This window comes from Mirounga angustirostris, unplaced genomic scaffold (assembly GCF_029215605.1).
Source record: "Mirounga angustirostris isolate CCGP_5_RB_7025 unplaced genomic scaffold, mMirAng1.0.hap1 SCAF_3, whole genome shotgun sequence".
Classification (NCBI taxonomy): Eukaryota; Metazoa; Chordata; class Mammalia; order Carnivora; family Phocidae; genus Mirounga; species Mirounga angustirostris.
In genome coordinates, this window is record NW_026991711.1 from 192,263,095 (window position 1) to 192,289,930 (window position 26,836).

General features: G+C 42.9%; 1 protein-coding gene across 2 annotated transcripts in view; it reads left to right on the forward strand.

Moving 5' to 3' along the window:
* UBE2F (ubiquitin conjugating enzyme E2 F (putative)) overlaps positions 1–26,836 on the forward strand; it is a 54,798-nt gene that overhangs the window by 14,066 nt on the left and 13,896 nt on the right. Inside the window, exons 3-5 of one of the 2 annotated variants that reach the window (XM_045867640.3) lie at positions 333–362; positions 3,884–3,949; positions 19,803–19,870. In XM_045867640.3, the coding sequence (XP_045723596.1) occupies positions 333–362; positions 3,884–3,949; positions 19,803–19,870 (164 nt within the window). The remainder of the gene's footprint in view (positions 1–332; positions 363–3,883; positions 3,950–19,802; positions 19,871–26,836) is intronic. The other variant, XM_045867641.3, reaches the window with a different exon arrangement.

Below are 26,836 nucleotides of genomic sequence, written 5' to 3' on the forward strand. Positions count from 1 at the left end.
ATATATAAATCAGATTCCAAGGGCAGTAGTTCTGCTATGTGGGGGAACAAGACTTTCAAAAACACTTTAGTGACTGTTTACCTATAGGTGATTTCTATGTGAATTTTAAATGATCTTCATTTATACTAAGTACATTTTCAAGGGCCTGTGACTGTACTTGCCGGCATCCCACAAGTCCCTTTGTGTCTTTGAAAGCAATTCCATGGCTTGAAGTCTGAACGTTAGACCAAGTGTAGATTTTAGTTACTTCAGTCCCTTTTGTTCCTCAGCGTTTTGGGAGAAGTTGCCAATTTAGTTGACTGATACTAACAACAGTCTTTTTGTTTCCACAGAGGTTGCGGAGCTTGAAGCTAATTTACCATGTAAGTACAGCATCCCCACCCAGACAGTAAGTGCCGCAAAGTAATTGCATGGAGAAGCTTTTTTTTTTTTACGTTTTAATAACCTTGCATAGCCAAAAGCCTGTTTTTCATGTGTGTTGGGAGTAAAAGTTTTAATTTTGTGCAAACAGGTAGCAGAATTTTGTTGAGGCTCGGGTAAGAGTGAGATATTTACCATCTTTGTGACTGTAGCACGAAGGTGCCCCCTCTCTCCTTACAGTGGCAGAGGTGACTTGGCTGGGTTTTGTATCTCTTCCACAGTGTTCTGTCCCATGTCCTCTTTGAGTAAAAAGATCTATAAATCAGTGACAGATGGTCCTGTTTTCATGAGCGACAGTACCACCTTTTTGGTCCAGAAAGTGCTTGCCTGTAATGTGTCTCTCTACATGAGCTGGGGTGACCACACCCTTTACGTCACCAGGTATCCTCACCTTGGTCCTTCCCACTCAGACACACAGACCCACGGTGCAGTCCTCACTCGTGAGCAAGCTCACTTACCTGGGCAGTTAATTTTGTGTGATACGTCAAAGAGTTGTTTTTCTTTTCCTGTTATTAATCCTTCCCAAATTTTTATAATACCATTAAAGGCTGAAAGTTTTGATCATTTTAGTATTTTTTTGAATTAGAACTTTTTATGATCATATTTGGTTAAAAATAGTTCTGAGGCTGAGGATGTTTGTCAGTGTGAGTGAAATATTTTATACGTGGTCTGGGTGAATGCTCTAGAAAGCTTGATCTCTCTGGCCCATCTGACACGGATAAGAGAGGGGCCATTCCTGCCACCAACTATAGTTAGAAGGATGATGGTGGGTATGACCCTTAAGTGGTTGTAAAATCATTTGTAAGAATAAGTACACATAGTTTCTTGAAAAATTATTTTTAATGTATGGCATTTATCTGTGGGTGTGGTGGATTGTGATATAAAATAGGTTTCTTAGTGTGGGTCTCAGTCAGAAATGTCTTAAAAATCCCTGAATTGCTTGATCTCAAAGTTTTCTTCTAGTCAGAACTGGAAGGAAGTGTCTTGGGGTTTTCTTAAAGGGTATATATGTGTGTGTGTATATATATATATATATATATACACACACACACACACACACACACACACACACGCATACATTTAATCAAAGGCCACAAAAACTTAGCACTTACACACGGTTCATTTTGTCCTTAAATACGACTCTTACAGAAATTGTTGGTTTTTAACCCATAAAGGATAGTTTTAACTTTATCTAAAATTTTGGTTTGAAAACAGTTAAACTTTGGGGGGCACCTCGCTGGCTCAGTCAATGGAGCATACACTCTTGAGCTCAGGGTCGTGAGTGCAAGCCCCATGTTGGGCAGGGAGCCTACTTAAGAAAAAGAAAAAATTGTAAAAACAATGTGTAATTGGTTTTCAAACCAGGATTTTAACTAAACACCTTAGGTTTGAAAAAGGCATCTCCCTAGCATTTATGGCTAAAGTATCCGATTAAAGAGACTACATTGCTATCTCTTTTCTTGCTTTCTCCCTACCCTCTGTGCCATCAGAGTGGAGAAGTCTAAATTAGTTTATACAAGTAAGCCATGCTTTCCAAAAGTACGCAACTCATTATTCTAAAGAGGAAACAAGAAGCCACCCTAAAGAATAAATCTCTAGTATCATATCTAGTATTAATAATATATCTAAAGTATTAACTAAGAAAAACAAAATAACTTCCCTATGTGGCAGTGCTGCTTAATAATCATTCAGAACTAGTTTGGAGCTCTGTATATGCGAGTTTATAGAAGTTTCTCTGTTGGCAAAAAATACCTCTTTCAGATAGATGGAAATACAAAATCTTAGCCCATGCCTGCAGACAGAGGAAAAGCTTTGAACTAAAGCAAAAACCTGTCTCTTAACTTTTTGTTGTAGTTGTTGTTGTTAGTAGACTTTTTTGAGCTTTAAAATGTTTGGTTCTTTTCAGTACTTGGATTGTTTGTTAATCTCCCTTGGTAACTTCTTTATTATTGGTGGGCTAATCTGTTCCAGAGGGATGGATTTCTATGTCTATCCTTCTATTGAAACGAAGGAGAATGCAAAGTATGAAAACAAAGGAATACTGCCGACTTCAGCCAATCAGTGAGATGTTCCCCAAGCCCTTGTCCTATGTTTCTGTTGCATAGATCTCACTGGAAAGATAGCATTTGTCATTTCAAGTCAAGATTAGGAGAAATGAAGCCCATATACAGTTCACATGTGTGGTTTGGGCAAAAGTCTTGAACTCCATGGCTCCCAGCTTCATTATTTCTAAAATAAGGAATGTGACAGTGTAATCCGTAAGACCCCTTCTTGCTCTTCTAGATTAAGTTACCTTTTACTCTACAATGAATTTTCTGAGGAATTGGCCAAAAACAAACTAACAAACAAAACCCCCTTAACAGTTCTGTGTGGTTTTTATGCCTCACACGTGGCATGTTCCTGAAGTAATGAAATGAGGCATGGTATAGGGAGAAGAACCATGAACTCGTCTTTAATTTGGGAACAAAACCTGACCTTTGTGTTATCTCATGCTTGAGGACATTGAACTAGATGATCTCTAAGGACCATTTCTAAGTCTAAATTTGAATCATCCTATTTTTGATGAAATTTCATACCATTGTAAAACTAGACAAATTTTTCAGTGGTGGGACTTGTAAGAAATAAAGTCAGTAAGTGACCCAAGGAGTTTAGCATATTTTCTGAGTTTATAAAATAATAGACAATTTCTGCATATATTCCTTCCCAATTTAGTGGGTATTTATTCCTTGTGTATTTACCATTTTTTGATATCATTTGTTTGCAGGAAGCAGATATAGGATGTAGCCAGTTTCCCCTGTCTGTACCACTAGCCATTAGTTCTTCCCCCAGTGAGAAATCCTTGTCCTGATTTACCAGACCCCTTCTGATGTGGTACAGTGGGCACAGGGTGTTGCCATCTGAGCAGAGCATCATTTCACCAGCAAAGCAAACTGAGCTACCAGTTGGGTTGTGAAGACTTTTCTTTCCCTCCTATTTAATGCCATGGTAAACTCTGGGTATGAGTTAATTCCATGGACATCCTTCTTTTGAACTTCAGTTTACTGTGGTGGGTATGAGTAAGTATGGTGGTGGGTGAACAGCCCAGAAGTTTGGCCTGAGTTCTTCTGGTTTTGCCATGTTTAGTTAGCCTTACCCACATGTGTTCATCTCCTTGAGATGTGGTTTTCTCTTTTCAAAGTAAAGTAGCATAATTTTTGAAGTTAATGGAAAGATCTCAATTTTTAGTGACTGTTTAAAAGTTGGAAGAAACCATCTCAATTTGGAATTAGCAAGTAAAAGGCTGTATGGCAAAATCACTGGTTTGCAGTTTTAGCACAGTGGCTCAATTATTGTCACACCAAGAGCAAGGTGGAGTCTACAAACTCCTCTGCCACCTTCCACTCCGTGTCTGTTTCAAGGTTAGCCTCCACATAAGGACCGCTGCTGGCTGCCAGACCCTCCTGATGTGCTGTTTCTTTTGCAGGTACATGTAAGGTGCATTTTCCTGATCCAAACAAGCTTCATTGCTTTCAGCTAACTGTAACCCCAGGTAATATTCCTACATACTTAAGTGTTAAAGTGATTTTCAGACAGCAAAATTTAAAGGCTGCCCAAATCTAGAATCTTTGGCTTGATTTGTCCACTCACTTTTGAAAGTTATGACAGTTACAACTATTCCACATGAAGACAAGATATGTGCTTTGTAGTCAAAGAAAGCAGAATAAGGGAAATCTGTGGCATTTGGTGTATACTCGGAAACGAAGTACAGACTGTGACAACTGGAGTGAAGGGCCCAGAAGCTGCTGGTACGGTGAGCTTTGAAATCGTAACTGGGGTCTGACCCTGCTCTGCCTTTTGGTGGCAGTGGGATCGTGGTTCAGTTGCTTCATAACCTCTTTGCACAGCCCACCCAGCTAGAAAGGGGGGATCAAATAGGACCTATCTCATGGGACAGTTATGATGATTAAATAGATAATGTGTGTGAAGCATTTCAGCCCAGGGTCTGGCACAGGGAAGTAAGCAGATTACTAGCTGTCCTCATTAGGACTGGTAAGTCTCCAAACTCTAGGCACTCCGGGATGGTAACCTGTCCCTCCTTGGTCAGACTGGGCAGCAAGATGGAGGACTTGGGTTTTTTTCTCGCTCCAGTGCAGCTCTGAATGTTGCAGATTCTAGCCTGGCACGGACCACCAGTGTTTACACTGGGCAGAGGGTGCTATGCCGTGGGCAGCCGGTGCTGCTGTGGGGTAGGTGGGGAAGGGAGTCTTGTGGAAGTAATAGAGGGTGTTATTTTATTTAGGGGATGGAAAGGGAATGAGAAACTGAGAATAATGAGTCACTAGCTAATTAGAAAGTGAGAGAGAATACAGAATTTCAGTAGGCGATAATGAACCCACAGATAAGACCTGGCAGTTGTCTCCCTGCAGGTAGGGTGGATTATTTTCTGTGGAAGATGTTTTATAATGACAGGAGAAATCCCATTTTCATAATGTGCTTGAAAACTTAAAAACTCATTTAATCTGTGTGGTGGTTTTACAAACATCTCTAGACATGTCCATAAACTCAGTCTGGTACCGTTTTGCACTAAGAAAGCACTAGGAGGGAGTTAATACCAGAACACAGTCCATAGAGGTGGGGCGTTCCACGTGCCTGACATCAAGAGATAACCAAAGCTCAGGACTTTAAGCTAGGAAATGATGAAAATTATAACCATTCTTTGGCCATCTTCATAAAACATGGTGCATCGTGCTGTTTTTAGCAAGGGCTTTAATGTTTCTTGGTGACTCGGGGTCACCATTCTGAACAGCATTTACTATTACTGTTGAGTAATGCAGAGTACTTTCATAAATTATTGTGGTGATTGAGATTGGTTCTGTGTGTACTCAGTGGTCTCAGACTGTGTGTTTGGAGTAAACACGTTTACTCGCCTCTGCCTTCCTAGGGCATTTTCAGTGGCTGGCAGGGATTCCATTGCCCTGCTCCCTGCCCGGGCGTGGGCTCTGTGGTCCGTCCCAGCCACTCAGAGACCTTTGTTGAGTTTGCTGGGCTTGTTACCATCTTACATGGGTTTGTGTCAGTCCAGCCTCTGAGGAAGAGTTTCTCCTTTTGCTTTTTCTTTTTTTAACTGAATTTTTTTAATGGAATTAATAGATGTTATGATTACTGAGATTATGTACATGACACCATCTTTGATGTTTTTAGTGTTCTTGAAAGTGGAGCACAGTTGCTAGAGTTTTGATATCCCACTGTTCCATCAGATTAAAAAGTAACTTGTGTTTCGGTGCCTGTAACTATTTAGTACCTTAGCACTTGTGTTGGTGATAAGTGTACATCATGGACACGATTACCACAGTGAGCTGTGTGCTCGGCATGCACTTCAGATGCTGTGTGTGTGCCCTTATCTTGTGGTGTTTGTGCGTCGGAAAGCTGCTCTGGTTCCTGCCCTTTGTTGTTAAGAGAAACGTGGCAGAGACCTGCCAACCCTAAAAACTTGTCCAATATCATAGTCTTAAAGCAACTTTTTGGAGTCCTGCTCCTCTTAGCATTGGGAAGAAATTAAAGAGATGTGCCTAACTGATAAAAGTTTTAGTCACGTATGAAGCAGATGGGTTTGAAACCGGCTCATTGGCAGCAGCCAGTAGTCTGCACACTCGGTGATTAATACGATCTAGATATTTGGGTGGTCAGGGTGGGAGAACTGTATTGGTAGTTGACGCTCAAAGCTCTTTTTTACCTGGTTCCTGGCAAGATAGTTCCTGTCAATACTTGGTAACATTTTCATAGTTTTGTTTTTAGACTGTCCTTCATGCTTAGGAGTAAATGTACTCTTCAGAGAAAATGGAAATGTATTTTGGTGGTAGAGGAAAAGAACTGAATTTAAGAGGGGACAAAAGTCTCCGCATCAACTCAACAAAATAAGAAAAAATACTAGTAAGTGAAACAAATCAAGAAAAAGCGAACACTTAAAGACTTGCTGAGATACTCCCTGGAGTCTTCGGTGAAATTGGAAGGACAGTTTGGAAAACTGTTGCCCAGCTAACTTGCGGGGGTCCCCTCAGCCTGCCCCACTGTGACGTGGAGCTTTTAGGCAGAGAGGAACATGGGCTTAAATAACAGTTTTGTTTTGTTTTTTAATTTTAGTTTTTACTTTTTAAATAAATTTTACTGAGGTATAAAATAATAAAATGTACTAATTTGGACTGTGTCTTAATAAGTTTTGAAAAAATGTGTACACCTATGTAACCACGACCCCAGTAAAGCTATTTCCAGCAGTTCCAAAATTCCCTTCTGTCTCTGCAGTCAGTTCCTTGCCCCTGGCTACCCACCCAGAATTCCTTTCTGATTTGTTATCATAAATGACCTTTGTCAGTTCTTTAATTTCATATAAATGGAATCTTATATATGTACTCTTGTCTCTGACTTCTTTCGTATAAGTTGTTTTAAAATTCATATGTGTTGTATCAGTGGTTTGTTTCTTTTTGTTTTATGAGTATGCCGTAATTGCTCATTTTCCTATTCATGGACATTTGAATTCTTTCCAGCTTTTCGCTATTATGATACAACTGCTGTGTTAGCATTTTCATATCATCCTTTTTATACTCCTATTTTTCATTCATTCATTTTCTCTTTAATTCCAGTTACGAGTGAAATTTCTGAGTCATAGGAAGATCTATATTTAGCTTTTTAAGAACTTTCTAAAGGGGTTATACTATACACTGACCAGCAATGTATGAGAAATTCCGATTGTTCTACATACTTCTCAGTATTTGGATATGAATAGTATTTCATTGTGGTTTTAATTTGCATTTCTCCAGTGCTGGGATTTTGATTGAGACAGTGTTGACTTTTTAGATCAGTTCTGTGGGAAATGACATCTTCACAGTGTTGAGTCTTTTTTTTTTTTTTTTTTTAAGATTTTATTCATTTATTTGAGAGAGAGAGAGAGTGAGAGAGCACGAGACGGGGGAGGGTCTGAGGGAGAAGCAGACTGCCTGCTGAGCAGGGAGCCCGATGCGGGATTTGATCCTGGGACTCCGGGATCATGACCTGAGCTGAAGGCAGTCGCTTAACCAACTGAGCCACCGGGGCACCCCCACAGTGTTGAGTCTTGCCATGCATGAGCACGTGAATGTTTCCACTTATTTAGATTTTCCTTACTTTCTCTCAGCAGTGTTTTGTGCTTTTCAGTGTATAGGTCTTGCAAATACAACACCAAGTATTTCACGTTTTTTTAAGCTGTTGTAAATAGTATTTTTTAAATTTCCATTTACTTCTTACTAATTATATAAAAATACGGTTGTTTAACATATTGATCACGTGTCCTGTCATCTTGCTAAATTCACTTAGAAATTCTAGTAGCTTCTTAATCTTAGGATTTTTATATCCATGATCATTGCATCTGTAATAAAGACGTTTTTACTTCTTTCTTACCCATACGTATGCCTTTAATTTCTTTTTCTTACTGCACTGGCTGTGACCTCCAGTACAGTGTTGAATAGAGGTAGTGAGAGCATCTGTCTTTGCCTTGTTCCTAATCCCAGGGGAGATGCGCTCATTATTCATGAATACGATGTTAGCTATATGGTTTTTCTTTTTTAAATATGTTCTTTATCAGGTTGAAGAGTTACCTTTTTTCCTCATTTGCTGAGAGTTTTTTATCATGTGTGTTCAATTCTTTCTAATGCTTTTTCTGCATCAATTGATATGATCATATGATTCTTCTTCATTTTATAAATATGGTTAAATACATTGAATGATTTTTGAATATTAAACCAACCTTATATTCCTGCCATAAACCCCACTTGGTCATGATATGTTATCCATTTTCTTTATATTGCTGGATTAAATTTGTTAATATTTTGATATAGAATTTTATGTCTGTATTCATGAGGAATGTTGGTTTGTATTTTTCTCTTCTTGTGATTATTTTGTCTGGTTTTGGCATCAGAGCAATGCTAGCCTGGTAGAATAAATGAAGAAGTGTTCCCTCTTGTTTGCTGAGAGTTTGGATAGGATTGGTATTATTTCTTCCTTAAATATTTGATAGAATTCACCAGTTAAATAGTCTGGACCTAGAGTTTTCTTTCTGAAACATTTTTACTTATGAATTCAAAAACAGATACAGGGTTATTCATCTTCTATGTTTCTTAAGTCAGCTTTGGTAATTTTTTTCTTCCAAGGAATTTGTTTTCACCTAAATTGCAGAATTTATTGATATAAAAGTTGTTCAGAATATTCTCTTATTCCACTACTCTGTGTAGGATCTGTACTGATGTCCCCTTGTTCATTCCTGATATTGGTAATTTGAGTCTTCTCTTTTTCTTGATCATGTTAGTTAGCTTGAAGTTTATCCGATCTTTGCAAAGAACTCACTTTTGTTTTTCTCAGTTGTTTGTGCATTTCATTGATTTCTGCTCTTTATTATTTCCTTCCTTATATTTTGGGTTTAATTTGCTTTTCTTTTTCTACCTTTTTTTTTTTGTTTTAGAGATTTTATTTATTAGGGGCACCTGGGTGGCTCAGTTGGTTAAGCATCTGCCTTCGGCTCAGGTCATGATCCCAGGGTCCTTGCTCAGCAGGGAGCCTGCTTCTCCCTCTCCCTCTGCCTTCTGCTCTACCTACTTGTGCTCTCTCTCTCTCTCTGTCAAATAAATAAATAAAACCTTTTTCTTTAAAAAAAAGATTTTATTTATTAGTGCACACACACCTGTGCGGGTGGGGGGAGGGGCAGAGGGGGAAAGAATCTCAAACTGACTCCGTGCTGAGCCCAGAGCCTGACACAGGACTTGATCTCACCACCCTGAGATCATGACCTGAGCTGAAATCAAGAGTCTGTCACTTACCCTACTGAGCCACCCAGGTGCCCCCTTTTTCTACTTTCTTAAGGTGGAAACTTAGATCATTGATTTAAAAAATTTTTTCAAAGCAATATTGGTTGAGGTGTAAGTTACATTTTTAGCTTAATGCTTTTGAGTTTCACCTGTGTTGTTGGATTAATCGGTATTTTGTATCTTTTTTTGTTGAGTTTTATTCTGTCCTATATGTGTATTACTAGTTTATCAGTTCACCGGTTGATAAACCTTTGTGTTGTTTACACTTTGGAACCATTGTGCATAAAGCTGGTATAAAAACCTTTGTGTGCAGGTCTTTGCCATTATGTTTTTATTTCTCCGGGCAATGGAATTACTGGGTCATGCGGTAAGAGCAAGTTTAACTTCATAAGACACTGCTATATAGTTTTCCAGAATGTAAGTACTATTTTGCAGTCCTGCTAGCAATGAATGAGAATTCCATTTACCTCACATTCTTGCCAACAACTGTGATTGTCAGTCTTTTCAATTTTAGACATTTTCGTGGGTATGTATCTCATTGTGACCTTTATTTGCATTTCTCTAGTGACTAGTGGTGTTGAACATCTTTTCCTGTGCTTGTTTGCTATTTGTGTATCTTCTTTGTTCAAGTGTCTGTTCAGATATTTTTCCTGTTTAAATTGGGTTGCTTGTCCTGTTGTTATTGAATTGTAAGGTTTATATAACTGGATATAAGTTCTTTATTAGATTTGTGGGGGGGTTAATGGTTAATAACATCTTTTTTATTAATGTTACACATAAAAATTCTGATAAGGGAATTCTATAGCTGCATTGTAAATCTTGCGTATTTGTGTGTGTGTTCATCCTAAATTTGTTTCTAAACGTGTTAGATTATTCATGTTTTCTTAATTTGAACATTTAATTTATAAAAACTCCCTAATTGGTACATGACAGTAAAAGTGTAGCATACATTAAGTCATAAAATTTTGATTGATTTATCTGTTACCCCTATTAATGTTTGATTAATGGTCCCTTCTTAGCTTTGTTTCAGAGCTTTGGGCTTATAGAAAGTTTCTAAATGTGAAATACAGTAAGATCCCAATTTCTGAACAAAGAAATATGGTTGATAAGCCTGAAACATGGGTTTCTTTCCACTCTTGAACATTTGGAACAACATTTAAATCATCGTGGACATTTTAAAAGCTATCGAGATGGAGCAGAGCACTGAAGCAGGCCCTTTGCCTTGACCTGCACTGCAGTCGTTCATGGTTAGCACATCAAGGTTTCAGACCCAGAACGCATACTCTCCCTGGTTCTTTCTAGATTGACTTTTAATTTTAAGATGGAGATAACCATCATGAGGGGATAAATTTGAAGAGGAACAGACTTTTTCCTGGTGAAGTCTTTTCTTTCAGTTAAACCCTAGAAATACAGGTGGTAATTCTCTTTTTATATGTAATAGAAGTATGGTGTGAGCATTTAAGACTGTCCGTTATCCGCCTTTGCATTGGTTAACTTTTGTTGGGAAAGCATCCACTGCTCTTTTCTTGGCTCCTTCCAGAAGCTCCAGGTAAGCTTCTTGACTTACCATCCCATGTGTCTGACGCACACTGTTCTTATGACGATTTCTGCGCGCCCCCCCCCCCCCCCCACATACACGTAACTCCGAGACACATTCTTCCTCGGGACACTCAGGTTTCCTCCAGTGACAGATTAAATGTCTGACTTCATGTTTTGTTTTGGTTTTGTTTTTTTTTTTTTTAAGATTTTATTTATTTATTTGAGACAGAATGAGAGAGAGAGAGCACATGAGAGGGAGGAGGGTCAGAGGGAGAAGCAGACTCCCTGCCGAGCAGGGAGCCCGATGCGGGACTCGATCCCGGGACTCCAGGATCATGACCTGAGCCGAAGGCAGTTGCTTAACCAACTGAGCCACCCAGGCGCCCTGACTTCATGTTTTTAAAGCTGTTCATTACCATGCTTAACGTATATTCTTATGGTCACCAATAAAAACCTATATAATGTGTATAAAGTTGTTTCAATGCTGAGTTTTCTGGCATGCTGTAAAAATTGCCAGCACTCTTGGTTTCCTGTCCCATCTGTGAGTGCCTTTTATGTGTCATAGGCTTTTTTTTTTTTAATCTTTTTCAAAAATCATGTGTAGCGGAAATCTACTTGACAGTTCACTGTTCTGGGGTGTTCTCTGCATTTGACAAACAGTGTATAACCATCAGTACAGTCTAGATACAGGATGTTTCTGTCAGCTCAGAAAGGTCCCTTGGCCCCTGGCCCCTGGCCCCTGGCAGCCATTGTCCCCGTTATTGTGCCTTTTCCAGAATGCCATATAAATGGGCCGAAACAATATGCAGCATTTGTATATGGCTTCTTTCACTTAGCACAGTGCTCTTGAGATTCCGCCGTGTGCTGCCGTGTGTCATCATTTCCACTGGCTGTCACTGAATTTGAAGGTGGAGGAAGAGCCTTTGAAGCTAAAAAGTGAAGGAAACAGATTTTCCCCAGAGCCTCCTGAAAGGAACACAGCCCTGCCCACTCCCTGATTTTAGCCCCATGCCACCCATTTTGGACTTCTGACCAACAGAAGTTAGTAAATTTGTATTGTTTAAGCCACTGAGTTTGTGGTGAATTATTATAGCAACCATACAAGCCAATACAGAGAGCTGTGCTTTCTATGCCCTAAGAGATCTAAGAACTACAAAGACCTCCTCCTATTTTTTTAAAGTAGTTTTTTAGCTTTAGATTTTACAGTTTGGTCTGTGATTCATTTTTAGTTCGTTTTCCATATGGTGCAGGATAAGGGTCTAGTTTCTCCCCCTCCGCTGCCCTCTCCCGGAATGAAGGGGGACGTGTTCCTTCTCTTTCTGGGACAGTGTATGAAGAGTTAGTATCCATTCTGTACTCAGTGGTAGAATTTACCAGGGAGGCCACCTAGCTCTGGAATGTTGTGTTTTGTTTTCGTGGTAACAAAACAATTTTGAATACAATTTCTTTAGTAGATAGAGGGCTATTTTGGTTATTCATTCTCGAGTGAGCTTTGGTAATTTATGTCTTTGGTGTCATCTACATTTTCAGATTTGTTAATGTAAGGTTGTTCTTCATATCTTACCCTATAAAATTCTGTGGAGTTTGTGTTGATATCGCCTCTTTAATTGCTATTGAAAATGTTTTCTTTTTTCTTGATCAGGTTAGCTAGAGGATTATCAATGTTAGTCTCTGCAGAGAACCAGCTTTTGGTTGCACTGATTTTCCCCTAATACAATTTTTTTTCTGCTCATATCTTTATTACCTTCCTTCGGCTTGTTTTCAGTTTAATTTGTTCTTCTTTTTCCTGTTCTGAAGGTGGAAGGTTGGAGAGATAACAAGTATTTCCATTTCCCCCCCCCCAGCCTTCATTTTATAGTTCTCATGTCTCCTTTACATATGTTGTAACTCGGCTTTAGACAGTCTGCTTTCTTTCTATATTTACCAACATACTGACCACCAGTGACCTTCATTTCTTGTTGTAGGTCTGAATTTCTGTCTGTCATTTTCCTTCTGCCTGAAGAACACCCTTGGATTTGTCTGTAGTGCAGCCCTGCTGGTGACAGTTTCAGTGTCGTAGGGGCCTCATTCTGCTGCCTGCTGAGAGTTAGTGCTGATTCTTTGTTCCACTTTATGCGATGTGCATTTTTACTCTCCAGTTGCTTTTAAGATAGTCTTTTTATCACATTTTTAGCAGTTTGACTCTGGTGTGCTTTGAGGTGATTGTTGACCTGGGCTTGTTGAGCTTTCTGGATCTGTGAGTTTGGTTTTCATCAAACTGAGCAATAATTTGAACATTTCTTTAAATATTTTTTCTGTAACCCCGTCCTGGGACTCCACCTGTATTAATATCTGTTGCATATATATTACCTCTACATAGAACCTCTACCTCCATTGGGTCACAGGTCTGTGTTCACTTTCCTCTCTGTGCTTCATGGTGGGTAGTTCCTATTTCTGCAGGGTCTGATTTAGTATGGACCTCATCCAGTGAAGTTTTCATTTCAGATATTATGTTTTTTTCAGCTGTTGATGTTCTCTTTGCTTCTTTTTCATCTTTACTGTTTCTTTCCTCGTTATGTCCATGGTTTCCTCTAAATCTCAGCATCTTTTCATGGCAGCTGACTTAGTGTCTGTCTGCATTTCCTTGCTGGTTCCTGACCCCATGTCACCGCCAAGTACCTGCCCACCTTCCCGGTTTGGCTCCAGGCCACACGTCGAGGGCAGTCATATCTGTGACTCTGCTCCCACTCCACCTTCCTCATGGCCACTGTCTTTTTGTCTTCCCCTGCCCTGCCCTGCTCACCCTCAGGTCCCAGTGAGACAGCCTGATTGGAAGTAGCTGTGCCCCCTCCTGGCCTTGGGGCTGCGGCCAGTTGCTTACTGCACGTGCCCCAGTTTCTTCTTTGAAGCGGCTGTGTTGTGCCCGTCCCACTGCACTGGGCTGACTGGGTCAGTGACTGTGTTGTCCACGCTCCATGTGTCCGTGTGCTTCATGCTGTGGCGGTTGTCATCCTGATTTTCAGGTTGTACCCAACAGCCTATCCCCTAGGCTTCCCCTGAGTAATCCAGCCCACACCAGCTTCCCCTCTTCAGCGAGCCAGCTTCATGTGCATTGTGTCACACAGGTCAGCACCACAGCTTGTCTTCATGTATTTTCTTTTTTTTTTTTAAGGTTTTATTTTTATTTATTTGAAAGAGAGCGCATGATCATGAGCGGGCGGGGGTGGGGAGCAGCAGGGGGAGTGGGAGAGGGAGAGGCAAACTCCCCACTGAGCAGGGAGCCCAGTGGGGGACTCGATCCCAGGACCCTGAGATCATGACCTGAGCCAAAGGCAGACATTTAACCAATTGAGCCACCCAGGCGCCCCTTGTCTTTGTGTATTTTCATGTTGGGTGGGCACACTAGACCCCATCCCAGAGGTGAGCCAAATCCCTCCCTGGGCCAGTTTTTGTGTGTCCCTCAAGCTGAGAATGACTTTTACATTTTTAAAGGGCTATGAAAAAACAAACAAAAGAGGATATATGCCAGAGACCTGTGGCCCGAAGCCTGAAGTGCTTACTGTCTGCCTCTTTACAGAACAAGTTTGCCAATCCCAGTCTATAGGCTCATCTTGTCAGGGACGGTGTTTTCCCTGACTTTTACGTTTAAAATGTGCATACAATATAATTTCCAGTGTGCTGTAAATATTGACACTTAAGGATAAAAGTATTATATTGTTCTTTAAAATGTTTCCAGGAGAATCTAAACAGCATGGGTACGCCCACTATCATGCATTTTTGTAGAAACATAGCTCTGCTACAGTGGTTGGAAAATGTTCATTGCTGCCTTTTCTCCTTGCACTCTTTGTTTTATTCCACTTGTCCTATAGAATTTTATCCCAATGTAAACATTTTTCTGCTAAGTATTTTGTCACCCTGTCATACCATTCTGTAAATATATATACACGTATATGTATATATAAAAATTATTTTAAAAGTTTATAAGATTCTTAGGCCTTAAGCATTTTCTTTTGAATGGTTGTTAGTCATTGTTTGTACCAACTCCTGGCTCCTGGTCTTCCTCCATTGGTGCCGGCTGCCCCTCCTGGCTCCTCTCCTGACCCTCTAGGTGGGGCCCCTTCGGACTCTGTCCTGTCCTTGGACCTCCATAGTCAGCTCATGAAATCTGAGTGCTTCCGTCTACTGAACAGCTCCCAAACTACCCTCATCCAGCCCCAACCTTCCCCACACTCCAGAATGGTCTGTTGGCTGCTGATTGGCACCTCTGCTTGAATGTTGACGTGAAACCTCAGATTCGCCGTCTGACATGGAACTTTGTGCGGTGGTGCCCCTCACAGCCTTCTTATCTTCCTGGTGGCAGCCCTGCCCTTTGCATTGCAGGGTCAGAGAACTCAGCTCTTCTGTGGCTCCTTCTTCCCCACCCCTCGCCTAATCTGCCAGCAAACGCTGGTGGTGCTCCCATCAGAGTATTCCCACTTCACTGCTTCCACCCTTGTCCTAACAGCTTAACATTTCACCGGGGTTACTGTAAGAGATAGCCTCCACAGGGCCTCCAGCCTCTCCCTCCTCTGCTCAGACCCCTCTCATGGCTCCCTGTCTCACTGCGTAAAAGCTAGCGCTCTCACGGTGGCCTCTTCAGCCTCAGCTCCTCCCTCCCCTGCCTCGCCTCCAGCCTCTGGAGTCTTCCCTGAACATACCAGGCTCTCTCATGGGCCTCACCCAGCTCCCCTGTCTGGAGTGTTCTTCACCCCAGTGGCCTTTTTTCAGGCCTTTGCTCTCTCCAGCCACCCTATTTAAAATCGCAGCTCCTACTCCCTTAGCTCTTTCATCTTCTATTATATGATTTCCTTATTTATTTTGTCCCTCTTCCACTAGAATGTAAGCTTTGTCAGGGCAGGAAAGGTCTCTTGCTGATGTGTCACCAGTGCCTAAAACACATCATAAGCACTCGTCAAATATTTGTTGAATGAATAATGACTTTACACAATATGTTGCAAGCTTTGATGGCTATTAAACACAACATAGCACTTCATCTGAAATGCATCTGAGAATGATGGAGTTATTACTATTAGCATTTTTCTCTGATTTAGTTGATGTATTTGTGAATGACTTTATGCCAGAAAGAAGGGTTCAGTATCAGTTTTCTTTCTTTCTGTTTCTGTAGATGTAAACACTGAGGACTGCTTGTTCAGACAGGCCTGGAAGGTATTTTGTTATAGCTATGACATTCCATCCTTGGGCTTCAAAGTTAGAGGCCAAAAATATCATATAAGATATTTTGTTGATCTTTTTGCTGATTACTAGATTAGGGTCCTTCTTCCATTTTGTTGAAAGCAGAGAATTGGAACCCACCTGACTTGGAGAAGACTTTCCAAACACAGTCATCAGCGTCCCTTAGCATCACGGTTTCTGAGACAGTCACCAAAACCACTTTCCCAAGACCTGTCAACTGGCCATTAGTCATACCTGTCTTCACTTAGAAGCATCTCTTGTTTTATCTGAAATTCTCAGTAAGAGTTGAGAATTCTGTGATATTACTGATTTTGCCATACCTTTACCAATATAAAAATGTATGCTTTATATTTCCTTAAAACCTTGAAGCTGTAGATTTGGCTCATTCAATTTATCAGAACTATCTACCCAGTGCATAAATAGGCAGAACCAGTTCTAATTATCAGCCCAGTCAGCAGTCAGACTCACTCTCAGGAGAAGTCTTACTTATCTCTAAGATGTACCATCAGCCACCTCTCTTCTGAGTTTAATTCCTAGCAGTTAAGTGAGGCATGGAGCCAGTCACCTGGGTGGAAGAAGGTACCATGCCTGTGGCTTATTGGCTCCCTGTTTGCTTGCTTCTCATGGGGATAATGTGTTATTTTACAGTAGTCTAGGGATTGAAGTTGCTAAATGAAATTTTAATCATCCCTGCCATCAGACTCTATGATGTGTCTGAATTTAAGACATTCCAGTATGAACTGGGATATCTTATTTATTTATAACACCCTACTTTGCCCTTAACAGAACTGGGTGTAGGATAGGGAAAGCACAACCCTGCCCTGTGCCTCCCTTCAAAGGGCTTTCCTGTGACCTTTGTCCTCTGGGATGTTTGTGCCTTGGGGCAGTGCATCGTGGTAAGAGGAGAGCTGAGACTCAGCCTTCTGCCCCCGGGGGAGCAGCTGTGAGAAGGGAAAGGGAAGGGGAGGCCTGCACGACTCTTGAGATGGTCAGGCAGCTTCATTTTAGGAGAGAATGCACTTGGACACTGACCACCTAGAAGTGGATTCTCTTGAGGCTGTTTGTACCCACCTACCCCTTGGACAGTTTTCTCCCAGGAATACCCCTAACCTGGCTGGGAGATAGTGGTGGATGATTCCTGGAAGGCAGGAGGGAGTGGGCTCCAGGATACAAGAGGAGGGAAAGATGGTTCCTGTCTTTGGAACCCTGGGTGACGGGGATAGGCTGGCCCAGTGAGAGGTGGATGCCAGGAACTTTCCTACTGCATTTCATTGTTGTACTTGAATGCCCAGTTATCTGAGAAGCAGGATGTTTTCAGCCACAGCAGTCACGGATAGTGACGTAGTGGGCCTGTCCCAGACTTGGATGTGGTGCACACTGGGTTATGGACGCTCTAAATGACCCCGCTGCCCGCTGGCTCCAGAGCTGTGTAGGCCGTCTTGCGTCTCCGCCCTGCGAAATGCCAGCTCGGGAGCCAGACCCGGAAGGTGGACCAGCAAGAACTCTTCCCTGGGGCCTTTTGTTGAGAAAATCACAGGAAACAAGAGATGCTCTTGAGTTTCCTCTCAGTCCAGTCTGCTCCTCAGCTGCTTTGTAAGTGGGACTGTGGCATTTCTAGGCAAATTCACAACCAAGGTGGATCAGGTCCAAAGGCTTACGTACCTTAGAAGAGGAAAAACGAAGTACTGGCTCAGGAGCTGATAATCTTTCCTGAAAGACGTGTTTCGTGAAATAGAACAAAAATTACAACCGTCTGCTTGCTCTCTCTTTTCAGTGGATTCAGACATGATATAATTCTAATAATTACTAATTGAGAGCTTGAGTAGGACAGAGGAATATGGTAAAACCAAAACCCCTTTAGACCAAATAATAGTTTCTTTGAAACTGGTAGATAGCAGAGTTGAAACTCTATAATCGTGGCATGGAAAGCCAGCTAGAGAAAAACCACAGTGGTGTGGCAGGATGGAGGGGCTGGAGCACAGCCTTGGGGAGCAAGAAGAGAAGAGAGCAGGTGGAGCTCTGCACCTGAAGCTGGCGTTCTGGTGCCGCCGCATGGTCTACAGAGCCCAGCGCTGGGCCACTCGGCCACGATGACCGCTGTGCAACACAGAGCCTCTGGTGAGCAAGGATGTGCTCTGATTATTTTATACCTGAGATGCCACTTGTTTGGAAAGTTCTTGTATCTGGAGGTAAAATTTTTCCCCAGAGTCTTTTCCAAAGACTCGATAGTGTCAGTCACGAATCCAAGTGCACTTGTTAGCACTAGAAATAGACGCATCAGATAGTGGGGAAGGGTAGGATAATAAATACTATGTGATGGGTCAGGCAAGCACGGAGAAAACACACCACCTTATTCCAGATGAGCCGATGGGACATATGAAACCACAGGATCACTAAGAGAAAACAGAGAAATCAGGTCTTTCTATAATATTGGTTGGGAAAGATCTTTTTCAGGGTAATACCAAAGACAAACCACAGAAAGACTGGCTTCTCAAAAGTGAAAACTAGTTGAACCACAAAACCGAAAGACAAACAGCAGACTAAGAAACATTGTAACAAATATAAAAGGCAAAGGTTAATCTTCTTAAGAGCTTTTTTATATTGTAATTAAAGCATGGGTACCTCAGTAATACAAGGATACTTATGGAACATCAGTCATTAAATGATTCAATATGAAGTAAATTTCAGCCTCACTACTTTTCTTCAGTGTAAAATGAAACAAATAGAGTATTTCTCTTCTGTCATGCTGGCAAAGAATGAAAACTTTGGGGTCCAGGTAATGTTAGTTAAAACTACCATGGACAACGTAAGTATTGATGCAATCTCAAAAAACTTTTTTAGTGATGATTTATTGGAAACTAACAACTTCCTATTAAATGTTCATTTTACATAAACAGCTGAGGGAAGCAATAAGATGTACTATTGCTGATTTGTTCACAATGATAAATATTTGGGGGGAAGTTGAACTTTCATTTTAAAGATGGTGTTAATTTTGTCAAGTTGTGAAACTCAGAGTACTGGGGGGAAGTGTTTCAGGTTCAAGCACCTTCATGGTGGAGCGCCCTCTGCTGGCAGCAGCCCCAGTAGCCTCTACTGTGCACCTGCAGGCCAGGCTCATGCCGGCCTGGTTGACCCTAGAAGAGGCTGAGAGGTAGCTGAGGCCATCACAGGAGCTGGGACTGCGCTGTGGGGCCTGACCCAGTGCCGCCCTGACTCCAGACATCCTCCTGCATGCCCACCAGCCCCCTGCCAGAGGTCCCGCTTTGTTCAGAAGGCTGCAGCCAGCGCTCAGCCAGCCCGCCCAGCAGCGTTGTCTGTGCGCCGTCTCTGAGGCGAGGATCCCGTCTCTGTGCTCCACTGCTTGCCCCCCCCGGCCCCCCGGAGCACCCCTCGGAACTGACATTCTCATGGGGCCACCAGCAGCAAACAGATGGCCCTGCAGCTCAAACAGGATGGTTGCCTATCATGAGATGTGCTTGAAGGGGTCCCCTGGGTGCTGGGGTGTGGAGTGGGGTGGGCCGAGGTGAGAACAGCGTTCCTTGGGCAGGTCCTGGGAGACTGAGGAAGAGGAACCAGTCCCCCAGAAGGGTGCCTACACCTCCCCTGAGGGCGCATGGCTAGTGGGGTGACAGGCCAGCAGGGAACTGATTGGGGTTCATCATTAGAGCAGGGCAGGATTTGGTGAAGTAACAAGGAACCCTCCAGTCCTATTGTTTAACTCTTAATTCTCTGTATTTGCCATATTCTAACATGAGTGTTTGCTTTTTGTTTCCTTTTTTTTAATTTAAAGGATTTTTTTGTTTTGTTTTGTGTTTTCGATAGATGAGGGTTACTACCAGGGTGGAAAATTTCAGTTTGAAACTGAAGTTCCTGATGCGTACAACATGGTGGTGAGTAGCCTGCGTTTGAATCATTGTCCCCTTTGCGTGGCCCAGTAGTGGTCACGGCCCTGCACCCCTCACCCCCTCCCCCCACTTTGGGTCCCCCCAGTCCTGGGGCTGAGTACAAAACGGCCGATATTTCTGTGATTCATGTTGCTCGTCGGCAGTATTCAGAGCCTTAGGGGAGAGATGCATTTTTTAACAAGTACTTGTGAGTGCTGTGTGTCGGGCAATGCGCATGGGGGCTACAGCTCGGCCGAGGTTGGCACCTTCGCTTGGAGCTGCCTGTGTGGTTCACACCAGTCTTAACTTGTTAAATCCTGGCACCGAGGAAGAAAGCATTTTATTTAGAACTGTGGTTTTGTTTGTGGTATAACACCAGAATTCCCAAGGTGTAGAAAACACGTATTTTAGAATTTTAGAAAAGAGGAATGGCTCATAGTTTTAAACCATAAGTAATGTTGATCTCTCAAAGACCCCACCTAGGTAATAATTATACCAAGTACTGCCACATTCTATCCTTGCTCTTAAGGAACTTACCAGTTAGGAAGGTGAGAAAAAGTGTAGAAAGTTACCCTAAAATGATAAAAGCCCTAAGTAGCAGATAACAGAGATATGGAGCAGTGCCAGGAAATTAATGCACGGGATTCCGAGAAGGAAGGAGAGGATCACATTGGGAAGGTGGTCCAGCCAGTTGAGCTTTTCAGGAGAAATAGGACTGGAGTTGTCCTGACTTGGTTGACCCTTAACCAGGGGATGGTGGTCTAGGTGATGTCGAAATCCCTGGAACTGTTTTAATAGGTACAGAAGTGAGAATGAGCAGCATGTGTGTGGTGGATTGACCAGGTCAACTAGAAGGAGGAATCAGGGTTGGGGAGAAGTGGGGACAAACAAGAAACTCACATTTGAGTGTTGTTGGGCATTTTCACTTTGGCAGTGAGAAACCAGTGACAGTTCTGAACAGCTCCACAATTTTACATGAGATATATATATATATACATGCCCCTACTATTTCCCATCCCTCTCTAGGCCTATCAACTAGGAAAAAAAATCTGATGGTAAAATTAAGTCTCTTGTTACCTTGAGCCTGTGGGTACTGGGGACCCTGTGTGCCACGTTGGTTTGCCTGCAATGACTGACCTACCAGCTGACAAGTGCAGTGAGGCCCCCTGCCCCGGGCCCGGCCCACCACCAGGGCACAGTTCAGTGGCTGTCACACTTCGTTATTTGAAGCCAAACCTTTATCTAAGTAATTGGTTTTTACTAGGCTACTACATTAAAAGTTCTTTCTGAATGTAGTTCGTGAGGATGGGAAAGAGTTGGCAATCCAAGAAGAAAAAACTTAATTTCTAAGCAAAGACAGGAAAATATGCATCTCAGGTCTTTATCTGTCCATCCATCCAGCTCCCTGCTGACTTCCTCTATTTCCCTAATCACACACTGAGTCTGGCTTGACAGAACACTGGACTCCCTCAGGGGAGACACAGTTGGAGAGGTTTGGTTGAAGTACAGATGTTTAGAATTCCAGGGGCTAGTTTGATGTTTTCTGGAAACAGCCAGGCATACAGCACTTAAAATTCTGGACCTTTTAGCTGTTTGGGCATTTGCCGTCTCTAAGGACTCCTCGTCGGAAGAGTGCTAAAGGGTGGTATGTGACACAGTCTTCTTGGAGAGGCAGTGAGTGTTTGAGGAGGAGGATGGTGTGGGGAGGGGCTGCCGAATCTGAGGACCACTATTTCAGGTACATTAGGTATCATTTAGTGGCAGAGCCTCTTGGTCCCAGGATCGGAAGAGAGCAGAGCATGAGAAGACACCAAGGGAAGCGATTTTTGTTGGGAGCTTTTATGTACCAGGTGCCCCCACTCACTTCCCCTCGTGTGATTCTCCAGTAGTTGCCTGGGGACACGTCAGGAAGTTACGGCCCAGAGAGGTAGAGTTAGCTTTGCCAGAATAAATAGCTCCATTGCTAAAGCAGGTTCTCGTCCAGTGCTGCCCAGCTCCCTGACATGTGCCCTTCCCAAACCCAGCGGCCACTTTGTGGGAGAAAATATTGGTCATCTTGTCTTGCCCCTATGTGACCTCTTCAAGAAATAGAGAGGTAGGACACGGAATACACAGGATAGAAAACCGCTGAGCCTCGAGGACATGTTTCTTACATTAATTGGTGACTTATGATGGTTTTACATTCTTATATTTAGTTTCTGTCTCCTTTGGGAAATTTCTGAATGATGGGCTGGTTTGATTTCATCAGGAATGAAACCCATTTCTCAAGCCAGGGGCACTGAGAGGCCAGCCCCTCTGGGGTGGACCCAGACCCTGCCCTGCTGCCGTTAGGGCCTCTTCCACTCTGTGCTCCTGCGGCCCCTGCATGTCCTCTCTGCCTCCATGTCCAGGCTGAGGCCGCAGTCGTAATTACCAGGCCGGTGACTGTCACTAGCTCAGGGCAGGGATTGGGGGGTGACACCATCCCCGGGAAACCATGTAATGCAGTGCCTAACCAATACAGGTATTTGTGTTTACTTTTTTGTAGTTAATCTTTGCTTATATAACTCCTTAACGTCTCTTTCCACTAGACTGGGAGTGTCTTACTTACACTGTATTTCCAGGGCTCTGTGAGAGCACACAGTACACATTTGTCCAACGATTGGTGCTCTCTGCCCCTACAGACTTAACGGTGTAGAAAATGAAACCAGCATCTGAAAATACATAGGTTGTAGGCATTTGGGGCAGAGATGGTGAGAGTAAACTTTAGGCACCTATGTTTTATTTGGATGGGAGACAGCCAGCTTTTAGAAGGTTAGCCGGAGAGACCTCCATGGAGCTGTCTTAGGCTCATTTGCTTTTATGCCATGACTTTATATGATTTCTGTACTTGGTAAGGACTTTTTAAAAACCCCTGACACTTACAGCTTCTTCAATTAAAGTCACTTACTAAGATTGTCATTCTGAAAAACTTCTAATCACTTAAATAGGTCATTATTTTAGAGTAAACTTTTAAAAGAAAGAAAATACCTATTTGGTTTCCCTACCCCCTAAATGCCCCTACACCCCAGCAGCTAAAGTTCAAATTTTCCTTTGGCTCTTTGTCCTTTTGTCCCTGAACTTTACCTCACAGCCTCAAGTCTGCCTTGTGATCTCTCTAAGATAGTGGCTGAAATTATTTAGTGACATGAAATGAGCTTTGCAAGGTTCTATGTCAGACACTGGCTTTTTAAGAACCCCAGTCTCCTGGGAGACAGCACAAACAGTGATGAGCCAGGGTGGTGACATAGCGCTGGGGATCCCTGGGTGATCAGGACGCCCAGAGGAGGAGCAGGGCTCAGTGTGGTGTCACAGTCCCAAAGTCCTGCAATGCCCCCGTGGCATGTTAATCGCCCGTTGGTTGGCAGAGACCATGCGCTGAAGCAGGAGAAGGGGACACGGCTTTTCATTCTTTGCCTCCGGTTTCCTCCTGGAAGTAACACATGTTACGTCCCCCACACTTTTTTTTTTTTAAGATTTTATTTGTTTATGAGAGAGAGCAGGAGGAGGAGCAGAGGGAGAAGGGACAAGCAGATTCCACGCTGAGTGTGGAGCCTGATGTGGGGCTTGATCTCAGGACCCCGAGATCATGACCTGGGCCAAAACCAAGAGTCGGACGCTCAGTCGACTGAGCCACCCAGGCGCCCCTCCCCTCACATTTTTGATAAAACATAACCGAATCAAGAGACATGGCCATGACCAGCCCCAGAAAGGGGGGGTGGGGCAGAGATACTACAAGTGAACTGAACCCCCACTCCCCTCTGCCTTGTGTGTAGTGTATGCTTTGTAGGAAATGGGGAAAATACGGCTCTGCAGAAATGGAATGTTAATCACCTGTTACCTCTCCACCCAGAGATGATCGCTGTTCACTTTCTGATGTATGTTATGGGCGACATATAATCGTATGTACAAATGGGGTCATGCTACACATAGCTTGATAACTTGGGGTTTTTAACACTATAACGTGATGAACAAATGTTCTCATGTCAATTCACATGAGAACATGTTATATCATCATTAATAAGAGCACTGCGTCATGGTTTTAAATCAGTCCTTTATTGTTGGTCACTAGTTGACCAGTTTTTGACAGTATGAACCACACTTTCTGTGAGTAGTAAATATTTTAGGCTTCGTGAACCGCAAATGGTCTCTATCACATATACTTATTTTTCTCCACAAAATAGTTGGGATTTTTTTAAACAGTCTTTTCAAAATGTAGAAACCATACTTAGATCCCTGCAGCAGCAGGCCCCGCCTGCACTTGGTGCATAGGCTGTCGGTCGTTGACGGCGGGCATAAGCGGTGCTGCCGTGCGTGGCCCAGACAGCGGCTGCTGCGCGTCTGCCTCTGTCCTTGGCATAAATCCTCGTGGGGTTACCAGTGTGGAGTAACTGATGCTGATTTTAAGACTCCTCATCGATACTGTTAAACTAGTTCCCAGAGAGGTTACGCCAGCGGCTTCCTCACCAGTACTGTCTGAAAAGGCCCTTTTTCCTCACGAAAATGGAATCTTTTGATTTCTTTTTGCCATTTTGGGAGGAAATAAATGGTATCTAATTGTCATTTGAGTTTTCATTTCTTAAATAAGTGGAATGCTGAATATTTTTTTTCCTATTTATTAGCTTTTTATGTTCTTTGTGAGCTGTTACTATGTCCTGAGCCCTTTCTTCCACTGGGATATTTGTTTTTCTTATAAGAATTCTCAGCTGGAATTTATATGAAACGTTTTCCCTAGTTTTCTTAGTTGTACTCTAAAGATTTTTCTGTTTTTCCCTTGTTTTTTGTTGTTTTTATTCTGTAAAACTTCGGGGGGGTTTGCGGGGGAGGGGTTTGTTTTGTTTTGTTTTGCTTCACCACTGTACTAAAATCTACTTTTCTTTCATGAGTTTTTCTTGTTATGAAATGCTTAAAACAGGCCTTCAGATCCCAAGGTAAATCATCTGCATTTTCTTCAGTGCTCTTATAGTTCTGTATCATTTGTGTTTAATGCATCTGGAGTACAACTCTTAAGTGGGGATCTGTTTTTCCGGATGGTTATCCAGTTGTGCACTGAAGAATCCCTTTTTCCCCATTGGTTTGCAATGCCGTGGCTGTCATATATTAAACTCCTAGCCTGTGATGGGGCAGGCGGCATTGCCAAGTAGGAGGTGGGACTGGGTGTTTCTCGTCTGTCTTGCTTTAGGGGTAGGGTCAGGTCTACAAGTTCTGTTTGGAAAGTGTGTGTCAGAATCTGGGTCCATAGTTCTAATTTGTTCTCTTGTCTGGGGACTGCAGTTAGGAGGACCACTGACAAGGGGAGGTGTCTGTGCCAACATCTAACTATGGAAGGTGGGAAGGGACAAGGAGGAGAGGGGCAAATACAGTCGGATACTTGGAGATCCAGTGAACAACATTAGGCGGGGTGACAGGTGTGTGTGTGTCAAGGACTCTCTAGAAGGGAGGGAGATAGAGCCTGCAGGTTCCCTCCGATGCCAGGTTGGTGATTCAGTCTACCCAGTATGGAAACTGTATTGTTACTTAGATTCATACAACCCTGCAATGTCGGCCTTCCCTCAGCCTGAAGGCCTTGCTGGAAATGCACGATGACTAGCATACTTTCCGTCAAATGCATTCCCATTTACTTGCAGGAAACCAAATTAGAGCATATTAAATTGATTGAAACTCACTCTGAACCTAAATTCTGTAACCTTGGACACCTATATTTGCATGCTTGGATTAATTATCTGGGGGAGTTTCTTGATGTCATGCTGTTTTAAAATCAGGAGGAAAACTTAAAAGAGTGCTGGAAAAGTATGTTTTGTACAAATAAAATGAGGGAACCATTCAAGTACTAGAAAAAGTGCAGTAGAGGATTTGGGTGGTTGGTAACAAAGATAAAAATTTGATTACAAAGACTTTACAAAAGAAAGCATCATAAATGCAAATTAATACTGAATGATAAACGTGGAAAGCGTGGCCCCCCGTAACAAAGGGCTGTGAATGTCTACAAGATGACGTGTCTCTTGAGACTTGGCCAGATGACACTTGTGTGCGCTGACCAGCAGTTCCTCTACCTGGGCTTCCTCCCGGGCAGACCTTTCCTACAGATGTGAGCAGAGATGAGCACACTGATTTAGCCCAGTTCGTGGTAGAGGTAGGAGACAACCTAAATGTCCAGTAATAGGAACTGGCTTGTGAAATGCTAGAATTGTACCATGGAGGGCGAGAAAGCCCAAAGCCATTTGAAGTGATTACAGAAAGGAATATGAAAAGATAGAGAGCACACGTCCCCACTTCCATAAGGAAAAATGAATGTGCACGCACATGCATCTCTGTGTGGGGCCTAGAAAAGAGGCTCACAAGATGTGTATCGGGTGTTAGAGAATTTCTAGAGATCTTGCCTTTTGTTGTCATTGTCTTTTTGTCTTAAATGAGTATGGATTGCTTGTATTATCGAGTCACTTTAAAAGAACAGCTTCATCCAAACATGCCTCGTCATCAGTGATGTCGGTGTGCCTTCCTCCCACATGCTCGTTTTCATTCTCTTTCCCTCCTGTAAGCATAAAGCAGACTATGACTTGGATGTAGGACCATGTACATGGCAGTCGCATCTTCAGAAACACGCGCGCAGGGACCCAGCTACCGCCGTGAGGAGCAGTAACCCTCAGCCACAGCTCAGCAGCGTAGCGCACAGCGTAACGTCTGCAGGCTCCTGGTTTGACCGGGGCCTGCAGCGCACCGTGGGCTCCACAGCCCTGGCAGGGAGGGTCAGAGCGGGCTGGGGCCCCGCCACCAGCCCCACTGCCCCTCCGGCCCTGGGACTTGTAGAAGGGTCGTGTTAGGGGTACGGGCAGGCTAGCACTTGTGGGTGCAGTGTGAAGACGCTCCTGCTCAGGTGACGGGAGTCCAGGATTGAACCCTGGTTGGGGCCAGTCCGAGCGAGTGCCCAGTAAGCAGTGGAACAAGGGGCTAGAT